Source organism: Eptatretus burgeri, unplaced genomic scaffold (assembly GCF_056783735.1).
Source record: "Eptatretus burgeri isolate ZD-2024b unplaced genomic scaffold, Ebu_testis_v1 Ebu_testis_scaffold_3157, whole genome shotgun sequence".
NCBI classification, from domain to species: domain Eukaryota; kingdom Metazoa; phylum Chordata; class Myxini; order Myxiniformes; family Myxinidae; genus Eptatretus; species Eptatretus burgeri.
In genome coordinates, this window is record NW_028225105.1 from 487,103 (window position 1) to 501,085 (window position 13,983).

Sequence of the window (13,983 nt, forward strand, 5' to 3'; positions counted from 1 at the left end):
GCAGTGTTGACGTTGTCAGGCGAGTGACTCGTCTTCCTGCCAAAAATATTTTTGTTTAATTTATCATTTCCCTTCCTTTCTGTTTCACGTGGTTTTCTGTGAGTTGGCAGAATTCCTTTTTATTCCTTTATGACCCTCTTACTACCTTTTTAACAAGGGGAACCAGACAACAGTTCTTTTCTGGATGAAAAATTTGTTTTTTATTTTATTCTGTTTACTCACCTGACACTTGGATTCCTTTCATTGCTTGGTCCTTCAGGAGAGGTGATGGAGCCAGCAGGAATCGGTCCAAGATTACCCTGTAACCCGAGTACATCTCAACAAAACCAAGTCTCAGTTATCCAACATGTCCTGAAACACCAGCTCCATGTCCTACGGACTGAACCGATAGGCGAACAACACGAACAGAAACGCGAACAAATTAAGGGGAAGCATCCACAAGCTGAACGGATACTCTCACAAGCTCAACATCACAGCCAGAAAATCAAACGGAAACACGATGAATCTGAACAAAAAGACCAGGAAGTCAAACTCCAACAAAGAGAACAGAAACACAAAGAAATCGAAAAGAGACATCAGGGAACCAGACAAAAACAGCTGCAAGTTGAACAGGCAATCTCTCAAAAAGCTTCAGAATTTGGAACAACTCTTTCTCTCCCAGGTGCCTCTCAGCCACATAAATCGTCAGGTACACGACCTGTTCTGAATGACCAGCAATCCAAACTCCTAGGTGAAGAGACACAACTGGAATCTCAGCACAGAATGGAAGAGCTTTGCAAGGAAACCGAACAGAGACGACAGAGGTCTGATGAAATACGCCGGCGAATTGAACAGGTCATCCAACAAAACGCCTCAATCTTGTCAACACAATACGGAGTCAATCCAACTACTCCTCTGCCAGGTACATCTCAGGCAAACACATCCCCACTTACAGCCATGTATTTGAAACGACAGCTGTCCAAACAAGAAGGTGAAAGGAGATATCATGAACTTCTACAGAGAGACGAACTGAGAAAAGAGAAAATCAAACAGAATCACGAAAAAAAATGCCTTGAGCTTAAACATGCAATCCAAGAGGTAACCTTCACCTTGCAAACAAAATATGGAGTCAATCCAAGTATTCCTGAACCAGGTCCGTCTCAGCAAAGCACAAGCAAAGTTAAACTTTCCACTCTGCAAGATCAACTGTGCAAACTCCATGATGAAGAGAGACGTCAGCAAGATTTACAGAAAAACAAAAAGAAACAAATGGAGATCGAAAAAAAATGCCTTGGAGTTGAACATGCAATTCAAAATGTAACCTCAACGTTGCAAACAAAATATGGAGTCAATCCAAGTATACCTCAACCAGATCCGTCTCAGCAAAGCACAAGCAAAGTTAAACTTTCTGCTCTGCAAGAACAATTGTGCAAACTCCAAGATGAAGAGAGACGTCAGGAAGATTTACAGAAAGACAAAAACAGACAAATGGCGATCGAAAAACGATGTCGTGGAGTTGAACAACAAATCCAAAATGTAACCTTAACCTTGCAAACAAAATATGGAGTCAATCCAAGTATTCCTCCACCATGTCCGTCTCAGCAAAGCACAAGCAAAGTTAAACTTTCCACTCTGCAAGATCAACTGCACAAACTCCAAGAAGAAGAGACGTCAGCAGCATTTACAGAGTGACAAAATGAGACAAATGTCGATCGAAAAACAATGCCTTGGAGTTGAACAAGCAATCCCGGACATAACCTTTGCCTTGCAAACAAAATATGGAGTCAATCCAAGTATTCCTCAACCAGGTCCTTCTCAGCAAAATACAAACAAAGTTAAACTTTCCGCTTTGCAAGATCAATTGCACAAACTCCAAGATGAAGAGGGACGTCAGGAACATTTACAGAAAGACAAAAAGAGACAAACGCAGATCGAAAAAAAATGCCTTGGAGTTGAACATGCAATCCGAAATGTAACCTTAACCTTGCAAACAAAATATGGAGTCAATCCAAGTGTACCTCAACCAGGTCCGTCTCATCAAAGTGCAAGCAAAGTTAAACTTTCCGTTCTGCAACATGAACTGCGCAAACTCCAAGATGAAGTAAGACATCAGGAAGATTTCCAGAGCAACAAAAACAGACAAATGGCGATCGAAAAACAATGCCTTGGAGTTGAACAAGCAATCCGGGATGTAACCTTTGCCTTGCAAACAAAATACGGAGTCAATCCAAGTTTTCCTCCATTAGGTCCGTCTCAGCAAAGCAGAAGTTTAGTTAAACTTTCCGCTCTGCAAGATCAACTGCACAAACTCCAAGATGAAGAGACACGTCAGGAAGAATTACAGAGCGACAAAAACAGACAAATGGCGATCGAAAAACAATGTCGTGGAGTTGAGCAAGAAATCCGGGACGTAACCATAACCTTGCAAACAAAATATGGAGTGAATCCAAGAATTCCTCAACCAGGTCCGTCACAGAAAAAAACAAGCTTAGTTGAACTTTTTGCTCTGGAAGATCAACTGTGCACACTGCAAGATGAAGAGAGACGTCAGGAAGAATTACAGAAAGACAAAAAGAGGCAAACGCAAATCGAAAAACAATGCCTTGGAGTTGAACAAGCAATCCGAGACGCAACCATTATCTTGCAAACAAAATATGGAGTCAATCCAAGTATTTCCCTTCCAGGTCCGTCTCAGCAAAACACAAGCAAAGTTAAACTTTTTGCTCTGGAAGATCAACTGTGCAAACTCCTCGATGAAGACAAACGTCAGCAAGAATTACAGAAAGACAAAAACAGACAAACACAGATCAAACAAATGTCTGCAAATTGAACAGGCAATCCAAGACAAAACCTTCGTCTTTCCAACTGTGCATGAAGTCAATCCAAGTACCCCTCCACCAGGTACGTCTCAGGAGAATAAATCCCCACTTACACCATCTGTACTGGAACACCAGGTGTCCAAAGTCCCTCATGAAGAGAGACAACAGGAATCTCACTGCAGAATGGAACTGATATGCAAGGAAACCGAACAGAGATCACACTCCTCCGATGAAAAACGCCGGCGAATTGAACGGGCAATCCAACAGAAAACCTCAATGTTGCACACAAAATACGGGCTCAATCCAGGTCCTCTTCCAGGTACGTCTCGGGCAAACACTTCCTTACTTACATTACCTGTTCTGAAACACCAGCTACCTGAATTCGGAGGTGAAATGAGCTTTCATGAATCTCTACGGAGAGACGAACAGAGACAAGAGAAAATCGATCAGACATCCAAGAAGATGGAACAAAAATGCCTGCAAATTGGACAAGGAATCCAACACAACATCTGCGTGTTGCAAACAAAATATGAAGTCATCGAAGGAGGGGCTGGGACGACAGCGAGGTCTTGTTCTCCAAGAGTGGATCCGAGTGCTGAGTCAACTTTAAATGAGGATGCGGTGTCTCATTGGGTGTAAACCCCAAATGCTCTCTTCCCTCTCAACCAGATGTAAAAGGATTGAAAGGTAGGCTTGGTAGCCTACGGTAAGGCTGCTAATACGTTGGATAACAGTGAACAGCGGATCCAGGAAAATACCGCGATCAAACGGTTTGGATGAGACGAGACACCGAAGTTCCTGTCTGCGCAACGTTTATTGATGTAACGGCACAAACAGCGAAATTCTCGCTCTGCAAGTAAAGACAAAATGGCGAAAGTGCACTCACACCAACCAACAAGAAACCAGAAGCTCTCCCTCTATCCGGTGGGAAAATCGCCAAGAAAGGTAAGAATTACAGGCTTGCACTCCACGAACATGGCATTCATAGATTGCATGAAACATTTATGGGCACAACAGTTCCAAACGTTCATACACATGGTAAAACAGCAAAGACTTTGTAACAGCCACCACCAAATTTGTAGAAAAGGAAAGTCTCTCAATCCATTGGCCTCTCATTCATTGTCCTCAAGCTTTGGCAGCCAGATCAGTTTCGCGAAAGGTCGAATACAGCTCTTGCCACGAACTTGAATCCGAGCAGTTTGACCACGGCCATCTGGGCCCGGAAAGGTCTCCATGACCTTACCAATTACTTACTTGTATGAATATCGAACAGAGACTCCTGCGATTTTTACTGGAGATCCATCTTTAAGCCTTCGATTTGTGTACAACACGCAGGGTCAATCAAACTGCTCCTCCACCATCAGGCACATCTCAGCCAAATGACCTGAACCAAAATCGAATCCGTTCGGCTTTTACTTCTCACCTCCTCAACTCAAACACCTCGTTTTTTGTCTGAATCCTCCACAAATTTCTGAAATATCGTGCTCCCTATTGTTTTTGGATGATTGGTGTTGGCTTCATGGTGAAGGTGGTCGGTTTGGGATCCGAGGGTCCTGAGTTCAAATCCCTCTTGTCCATTTCATTAATACCAGGTGGGCCTGTCATCCTTGTGAGGTGGTAAAATGAGTACCAGCTTGCTGGGATGATTGAGCCATTTCAGTATCCTGTGTCAGAGTTGTGACCCCTCCAGGAATATTTCCAATCCCCCAGGAGACTGCTGTGGCACCTCTGTTTCTCTGTACAGAGTGTGGTCCCGATGGATGTATTGTTTTTGACCCGATCTCAATGGTGAAGACTGAAATATCACTTTTTAAAATTCTTGTATCCGGATCTTCATCAAAATCTATTCAGTTCGTCTTTGTCAGACACCCTGTCCACCAAACTCCGTCCGAATCCGTCTACAACATTTTGAGATATCGTGCTCACAGACAAACAGACCGACAAACAGAAGAGAGAGAGTGGTTGAAACATAACCTCCGTCTCCGTTCGGTGGTGGTGGGAAAGATCTTGACACTAAAAATAAACCATTAATCCAGAGAGAGGATGTTGTGACTCATTTTGCTCGTTCCTGTTCCTGAAGCTCCCAGCTCTGGGTTTGCATCGTTCCGCAACCACAACGGATCGCTTGAACCATCACTTTCTCTTTCAGGAATATTCAACCGTCTTTAACTGAACGTGACCCTTGGCTCCTTTAACTCGAACCACCCTCGAGATCGAACTTTACAGCAATTAACTCAACCAATAATTCCTGATCGAGGTCACTTGTTAATTTGGAGGCAGGATGAGTGTGGTCACGTGTTTGTTTGGAGGCAGGATGAGCGTGATCACGTGTTTGTTTGGAGGCAGGATGAGCGTGGTCACGTGTTTGTTTGGACGCAGGATGAGTGTGGTCACGTGTTTGTTTGGAGGCAGGATGAGCGTGGTCACGTGTTTGTTTGGAGGCAGGATGGGCGTGGTCACGTGTTTGTTTGGAGTCAGGATGGGCGTGGTCACGTGTTTGTTTGGAGGCAGGATGAGCGTGGTCTCGTGTTTATTTGGAGGAAGCATGAGTGTGGTCACGTGTTTGTTTGGAGGAAGGATGGGCGTGGTCACGTGTTTGTTTGGAGGCAGGATGGGCGTGGTCACGTGTTTATTTGGAGGCCGCATGAGTGTGGTCATGTGTTTGTTTGGAGGCAGGATGAGCGTGGTCTCGTGTTTGGAGGCAGGATGAGCGTAGTCACATGTTTGTTTGGAGGCAGGATGGGCGTGGTCACGTGTTTATTTGGAGGCCGCATGAGTGTGGTCATGTGTTTGTTTGGAGGCAGGATGAGCGTGGTCTCGTGTTTGGAGGCAGGATGAGCGTGCTCACTTGTTTGTTTGGAGGCAGGAGGGCAGTCACATGCCCAACTGACTTGGGTGGTCATGTGACATGGAAGATTGCATACGATTGGGTTATTCGGTCATGAATATTTATGATGTGGTTTTCGCAGTCATATTGTGGAAGATTGTTGGTCACGTGACAAGTATGATGTTTTCTATTGCAAATGCAAATTTCGCACAATATGCATTCATTGTACATATATTTTGCAGGAGACAAACTGAATCACACAAACAGTGTAACATTTAATGATATTTTTTTTATTTATGTCTGACATGTTTTATTATTTATTTATGTCTGATAGAAACCCAGAAATGCTTCGGGACACGTTTAAGTAACGAAATGTCTGCCAGTCAACCATCTTGGATCTGATCTCGAAAAAATATGACATTCATATGTCAGCAATCATTCCTTATCAGTGCGACAAGTTTGAACAAGATTGGTAAATGCATGTCTAAGAGATGGTTGAGGAGGACCTTGATCACACTGTGGAAATATGGGGGGGGGACATATCTCAGACAGAGAGGGGGGAGGCCTGAGAGCAGAGGGTAGAATGCAGAAAGACCACTGACCTGCCTGCAGTGAGTAAGCCAAAGACTCAGCCTCATCGTGGGAGATACCAATGTTCCCAAATGCCGAGGTTTCCACAGCGTGAAGCTGAGGAAGGTGAGAGGCGGGAGTACCAGCCCAGAGCGGATAGCAGTACTCCATCAGGCTATGGACAAAAGCTTGGTTCATGGTCAGGAGCTCAGGTGTGCCGAGGAAGGACTTTGCACGATGGAGGATGCCCATTCGGCGAATGGCTTTTGAGGCCAGTCTGGAAATGTGGCTTTCCCAGGAATGATCATGGTAGATAGTGAGACCCAAAAACTTGAATGAAAGGACTTCTTCAAGAGGATTGTTGAGAAAGTAGATGGGGGTGGGGGGGGAGTTTCAAGACGATCCTTTTAGAGAGACATAGAGTGTGAGGTTTGTCAGGATTGAAAGACATATTTTACGTGTTGGAGCAGCTAGTGATTTTATCCAGATCTGCAGAAAGCGAAGAAGCTATTTCATGCCGATGTGAGGGATGACAGATGGTACGGCAGAGGCTGGAGTCATCAGCAAAGACATAAAGAGGATTTTCTAGACATTCAGAGAGATCATTGATGAAAACCAGAAAAAGAATAGGGCCCTGAAAGACTGCCTTGAGGAACCCAGCCTGGACAGGAAGAGGAGATGAGAAAACTCCATTGAGCGCCACATGTTGGCTGCGACAGAAGAGAAAGCCTGCGAGCCATGAGTGGAGATGGCCTTGAATATCATAGGAAGAGAGTTTGGTGAGCAGGCAGTGTGCCAGAGCGTATCGAAAGAACATGATATGTCCAGAGATATGGCTCTGATTTCATGTCCGGCATTGAGGACCTCCATCCATTGTTGGGAGAGCAGTAGCAGCATATCCAGGGTCGAGTGACCTGATCTGAATGCAAATTAAGCCATGAAAGAAGAGGAAGCATTTAATGTCTGATGCGATGATTGATTCCAAAACCTTGCTGATGATTAGGAGAAGGCTGATTGGTCTGTCGTTGTAGGGAGCAGTTTTTGCAGCTTTTTTATGCAGGGCAGTGATGTTTGCTGATTTCCAAGCAGATGCCAAATGATCTTGAGCAAATGAGAGGATGAATAGAACAGAGAGAGGGTGAGCAAGAGCAAAGCAGCAGGTTTTTAGAACACGTGAGCTGATGCCGTCTGGACCGGTTGCAGAATCTGAGTCGAGGTTTGACAGCAAGCTCTCCACCTTGTCAGGAGAAAAGGACACAGATTCCAGGGACAGTTGGGTGGGACTGGGTAAGATGGGTCTGGAAAGCGATGGGTTTCGGACAAAAGATTTGGAAACAAACACAGAGATGAGGAATTCAGCCTTTTCACGTGCGGTATCAGCTGTGTGGCCATTTGATGTATGGAGGGGGAACATACACCAGAAACAGACCAAACCAGACACCTCCAGGAGATGGAGGAGGGAGACAGGTTTGAGAGTTCAGACTTGAGATTCAAAAGTTGTTTTCTGGCTCTCGTGAGGGTAGATACACACTTGTTCCCAGTTTTGTGGAAGGAACTGAGATTACCCTCAGTTAGATTTACCTTCCATGAGGTGAAGGGAAGTTGTTTCAAGACAACTGCCTCACCACACGCTTCAGTGTACCATGGGAGGGATTTAGGGTAGGATAACTGAAGACGAGAGTGGATAAATCTGTGCAAGAGAGAGTGAGAGAGCAAGTTTCTTGGAAAGAATTTTGATGTCAAACCAAGTAGAGATGGGAGACCAGTCTAGTACCTTGATAGCTGCTCGAAGTCCCTGCCAGTCAGCCTGAGTGAAATGCCAGATTCGTCAGTGCTGAGTCGGTTCTCCAAGAACAGCCAGAGAGATGTCCACCTTGATGAGCATGTGGTCAGAAGAACCCATTGAAGCAGAGGAAGACAAGCAGATATTTTCAGGGAAATTTGAAGTTGGTCCATGTTTTTGGAAACCGAGATATAAATGGAGTCATCACTGTTTGGTGGACACAATAACACACATATAAACATGAGGTGGGAGTGGAGGGAAGGCGCAGCCAGAAGTATTCCTGGGGATGTGGGGGAGAACGTGCAGTGCATGGTGCGTGAGGAATCATCTTTGATGAAGAGCAACTCCTCCACCAGGATGAGGCTCAGGCCTGTTATACCGCAGGAGGGAGGAACCAGGGAGAGACACTCGGGAGTCAGAGACGTCTTGGAGGAGGAAAGTTTCTGTTGGGCAGATTATGTCTGGTTTGTCAGTGGCAACTTGGATGGAGAGATCTGAAAGGTTTGAGTGAAGGCCCCGGATATTTGAGGTCCACAATATTAATGGAGAGAATGGAGAAAAGAAACATAACAGTGGGACGTGTTGAACACGGGATGAAGGAAAGGTCGAATTGAAACAAGTCTGGGAAGAAGAAGAAGTGAATGATGATACAATAACGAGAACCACGTGGGGGAAAGAAGAAGTTGTAATATATTTTAAGAGACGGTGATTTATTTTATTTTTGATTAAGATTAGGAAAAGAAAAGGTGAATAAAACAATCGTCGAGGTGTTTGATGAATTTCGATCGGCAAACAAAAGGAAGTTGGTCGTTTGTCGAAAGTTACAGGAAGAAGAAGAAGAAGAGGGTTTGGGGAGACACGTGGTTTCGGGAGGTGTCACGTGAGAGGTTAAAAGAGCAAAGATTTTTATTTTCAGTTGAGGTAAGATTTGGGAATTGAAAAGTTGAAGAAAAAAATCGTGAATGTGTTTGGTGAATGTGGGTCGGAAAAGTAGATTGGAGATCCAGAGGAAGAAGAGTCGGTACAGGAAGTGACGTGGCGACGTCGGGGGATCAAGTGAGGGAAAAGATTGTTTTTGTTCGATGAAACAGAGGGTGAAGTTCAGGAGGACAGGAGGGAGAAGTGGAGAAAATATAAACTGACGTCAACAAGGAGAAAATACAATAAACACGATCACGTACACAAACGGGGAAAAGGGTAGGCCTCAAGGAAACACGAGATGAAAAGATGAAAACAACAATTATCACAAGATTTAACAAGAAGAAGAATCACGTGGGTCGCGCATGCGCACTGATCGCCTCGTTTGAATCGAGGACACAACGGTTTCTCCACCTGCCGTTGATGGATCGAGTGAGTTCGTCGGTTTAAACTTCATCTTTAAAAACCGTTGAGTGATTCATGCTGACGGGTGTGATGTCGATGTTTGAAGTATTGAACGGTGGAGACATGATAAGTGTGGAAGAGTTTTCAATCGAAGCAGCAATGATCGGGGTCAGTCTGTGTTTTGGCGGGAATCCGAGAAATCGGGCCTAATTAATTCAAGGTCCAGTGTAAGTTCATTGTGTGCATCCTTGTATGAGTGTAAATAAAAAGAGAGTGATGACGGCGGGACACAAGGATTGGAAGGGACTTTTATGAAGGAAGAGGACATTTGGCCCATCGAGCCTGTGTTACAGGTTATGTTTTCACCCTGTCTGGTTGTGTATGAACAGAATATCTGATAACGTTGTGAACGGATTCCTACGAAATGTAGTGGACACGTTGTGTGTGTGACGAGGACGAATTGATCCGATTTTGGTTCAGATCCGGATCCAGGTACGGCCTACCGGTGTGGTATAAAAGGTGAACTATTCATCCTGCCGGAGGTGTGCGCTCTACCGAGTGTCCGTTCATTGTGGGAATGTCCTTTTCATGATCCCGAGCGTCTGATTATCCTTGAGAATGGATTTTGAGATATCTTGATGAAAGTTAAGTCCGTCATCAATCACAACATCAAGGTTTTTCTCTGTTTGGACATCCTGAATAGTGACGTCACTCGTTTGGTACCCACTCTTACTGTTTTACCTTCCAACATGCAGGACGTTGAGTTTGGTTTCATTGAAGGGGAGTTTCCAGTTGGTGGACCATTCCTGCGTCTTGTTTAAATCACCTTGAAGAGTGTCTGCTTGATGCTGATTGTTAACTGGACCCATCATTTTCGTGTCATCAGCAAAAATGCACACAAAGTTATTGATCAATTGTGGCCGATCGTTAATAGAGATTACAAACAAAAGGGGTCGGAGGACACGACCCCGTGGAAGACCACCTTTTACAGGACTTCAGCTTGAGCTCACTCCGTTAATCGTAACTCTTTGAAGCCTTCTTGTGAAGATCGCTCCAATCCCAGGAAGGAGTTGTCCTCCGACACCACGTGATGCAATCTCCATAAACAGTGTCTTGTGTGGAAACAGCATCAAACGCTTTGCCGAAGTCTGAACAGAAAATATCCACTGCATGTCCCTCATAAGCACGTGACGGTTGTGACGTTCACGATCTTCTCGACCGAAAACCATGCTGACCGTCTGTGAAGAGGTTGTGGGTCATCAGGTGTGTTGTTATGCCATCTCTGATTGTACCCCCCTCCCCCCCCCCTTTCAGTACTTTACCAACCATTGATGTCAAACTTACATGGCGGTAGTTCTCAGGAGCTTGCTTCCTGTCTTATGAATGGGTGTGATAGGTAGTCGTCATTTTCCAATCCTGTGGAAGAACCTCTTCATCGAGAGACTTTTGGGAGATCATCAGTGGAGGTTCTGCAATGACATGAGCTCTCTCTCTCTCTCTCTCTCTCTCTCTCTCTCTCTCTCTCTCTCTCTCTCTCTCTCTCTCTCTCTCTCTCTCTCTCTCTCTCTCTCTCTCTCTCTCTCTCTCTCTCTCTCTCTCTCTCTCTCTCTCTCTCTCTCTCTCTCTCTCTCTCTCTCTCTCTCTCTCTCTCTCTCTCTCTCTCTCTCTCTCTCTCTCTCTCTCTCTCTCTCTCTCTCTCTCTCTCTCTCTCTCTCTCTCTCTCTCTCTCTCTCTCTCTCTCTCTCTTTCAGACATCTTGGATGAATACAGTCCGTCCTGCAAACTTTGAGCTCTTTCGGGCCCAAAGCTTTTTTCTAACTGTCTCTGTGATGTTTGGTACAGCACCCAACTCAGGGTCTTGAAGGTGCTGCTCCATTATGGGTTCATTACACAGGTCCTCATCTGTGAATACACTGCTGAAGAAGCCGTTCAATATGTCTGATTTCTCACCATCTGTTTCAGATAACTTTCCAGAGGGGTCTGCACCATTGCGATTTGAACTCAAATTCCGAGCTCAGCTTGATTCGTCCTCTTGGCAGTTTTGTTGAGTCAGGCGCCGTGATTTGTTTCCTTCCTCGGTGTATTTTTCAAAGTGTAACACACCATCAGTGGTCGTGTACCTTCTCCATGCTTTGTGCCTTTTTGCGTCACTGTGCCACGGCTTCTCTGGAGATGTCGGGGTTTCTCCAGATACCCTCCTGAGACGAGGCTACGGGATTTGGAATGCATCCTTCCACATTCTGTTTGAAATGCTGCCTGAAAAAGCTCCAAGATTCACGACAGCTCACGTAAGCAAGGTGATCCATCCATTGGATCTCCTCAAGCATTTGATTCACACGATCAAAATTTCCATTATTCGGTTTAAGTTTGGGTGATATTGCTGACTCACGTGCCTTGGCAAGTACACTTAGCTCCACAACTATGCAGCAGTGGTCGTAACTCGGTATTCTGTGTAATTAACCATCTCCTGTCTGTTTGTAAGTAGATCCACGACGATGCAGCAGAGGTCGCCTCTCATCCCCATGAGTGTTCATCTTCTGGTTCGGGGTTCGGTGCACACGGATCGGCAGGAGGATAAAAACCCGTCAAAAATATCAGGTTGGAATTATTTTATTCGAAATCTTCAAGGAGACTGGAAGACATTATGTTTCCATTTATTTTAACACACTTCACGTTATTTCAAAACACCGCACGAACAAATGTGATCGGATTTTTATACACCCGATATATATATATATATATATATATATATATATATATATATATATATATATATATATATATATATATATATATATATATATATATATATCGGGGCGTATTATGTGATACCGTTCGTCCGTCCGTCTGTCTGTCTGTCTGTCCATCCGTCCGTCCGTCCGTTCCTGTCCGCACTCTAACTCCCAAGGTTTTCAACTTTCACGTTTCATATCCCACGCAAACACAGCCGGCAGATGAACTGGCCGGCACAGGCCTTGCAGAAAACAGCTGCAGACGATCCGGCCGGTACAGGCCTTGCAGCACAGCAGCTGCAGACAATCCAGCCGGCATAGGCCTTGCAGCAAAACAACAGCTGCCGATGAAGTGGGCCGGCCTTTGCCTCGCAGTGGAGGTTGGTGGAGGGAGTGCGGTGGTGCTGGCCACTCAGAAGGCGGGCTCGGACCTACCCTATGGTCTCCCTCCCAACCTATCGCCTTTGTCTGTCACTGTCCATACCCACCCCCTTAATTTGTGAAACCCAATTTAGCCCCAACTTATTTTTTTTTGTTTTATTTATTTTTACTTCCCCACTATAAATCGTCCCCTTACCCCCTTTATCGTCCTTGTTCGGCTAACCTATCGTCCTCGCCTACTCCCAACCCCTACGTTCCATGCCCGGAGGGGGATAAGGGAGAGCAACGAATAACCTCCACTACCTCGTCCTGTGCCGAGGCCCAACGAAGCCTCAGAATGGCCTCCCCAGACTTCAGCGATCTATAACACAAAGTGGGTCCAGCGGCCCACAACGAGAGCGAGGGAATGGATGGTGCGGAGGGGTACATCTCCTAATCTACCCATGAATTCTTAAACTACCCCGGGGCTTTCAACAACCGCCTCTCGCTTAAACTATTGGTTCTAACAACCCAGATTCCCGTCGCCTGTGTTGGTGTCCTCTCAAATTTCGGGCCTCGCCCCCCAATTTTCTTTCCGTGCCCTCACACGGTTTCATGGCTGGGACGCGTGACTCCCCTTGGCAGGCACGACCCTCTGCCGATTCTCCAGCTATGGCACCCCCGGGCACTACACTGCCTCCGAGCCTACCAGCTCCCTAAACTCCTGGGAGTGCCCCCCATGGCAACTCCCCTGAAACGCACACGTGGCAGGCTGGCTTCCCAGGCCCCTTTCCGAGGGTCACCCGTGCCCACAACACTGCCCACGTGGCTAATGGCGCCCCGGGCCCCGCACCAAGCGGACGCACCCGTGCCCACTACGCTATCCCGGCCCCCCATGGGCCCTTGGCCTACTACGGCCGACTAGCCCGGTGCCCGGGGTACCCACTCAGCGATACTCACCTTTTGCAGCCACGCTCCCAGCCTGTCAGCAGGGCTCCTGCACCCCTCCAAACGGGTTTCGAGCCTACACTCCCACCAACAACAAAACGACCTCCATTTTTCAATTTAACTAACCCCCTAACTCACTCTACACTGACCCCGGGGTCCCTTGGGCGGGAGTCACTCCTCCCCCCAATCACTCATCGCACCATGCATTCCACATTTGCTCCATACAAACAGACCCGCTGGCCTCACTCACTCATCATGTACTCACCTCACAACTCTTCAACACACACACCGCTGAACTCTGCCATCCTTCTAACTACATCCCCTAACTAAGTCGTTCTCCCACGTCGTCCCTTTTAACACTACGTAGCTAAACTACGTCCCCTCTACACATTCACAAGTCTGTCCATGTCCTCAAATGTCCCAAAAATCACTTTCCCAACCTAAATCTGGCTACAATCCCTCTGACTAATCCATTCCACGGGCCCCATGAGGACTTACCCCTGCCCCATGGAGCCGGTCTAGCAAAGCTAACCCTTCCCCCTAACTAGTTTCATCCTGTGCCCAGGCAAGGGGATTATCCACCCCTTGCCCGGGAATCCTGTTCACCCGAAAGCGAGGCTTGCTGTTTTTTTATTTATTTAT

General features: G+C 46.1%; 1 protein-coding gene across 16 annotated transcripts in view; it reads left to right on the forward strand.

The window, feature by feature from the left end:
• Positions 1 to 12,004, forward strand: part of LOC147006671 (uncharacterized) — a 35,993-nt gene extending 23,989 nt beyond the window's left edge. For 12 of the 16 annotated variants that reach the window (XM_085868201.1, XM_085868204.1, XM_085868211.1 and 9 more), the window contains one exon: positions 260 to 4,818. Coding sequence is in view for 1 of the 16 variants with exons in the window: in XM_085868213.1 (XP_085724339.1) it covers positions 260 to 268 (9 nt within the window). In the remaining 15 variants the exon portion in view is untranslated. The other 4 variants (XM_085868197.1, XM_085868199.1, XM_085868200.1 and 1 more) reach the window with 4 other exon arrangements.
• The last annotated feature ends 1,979 nt before the right edge of the window (positions 12,005 to 13,983 follow it).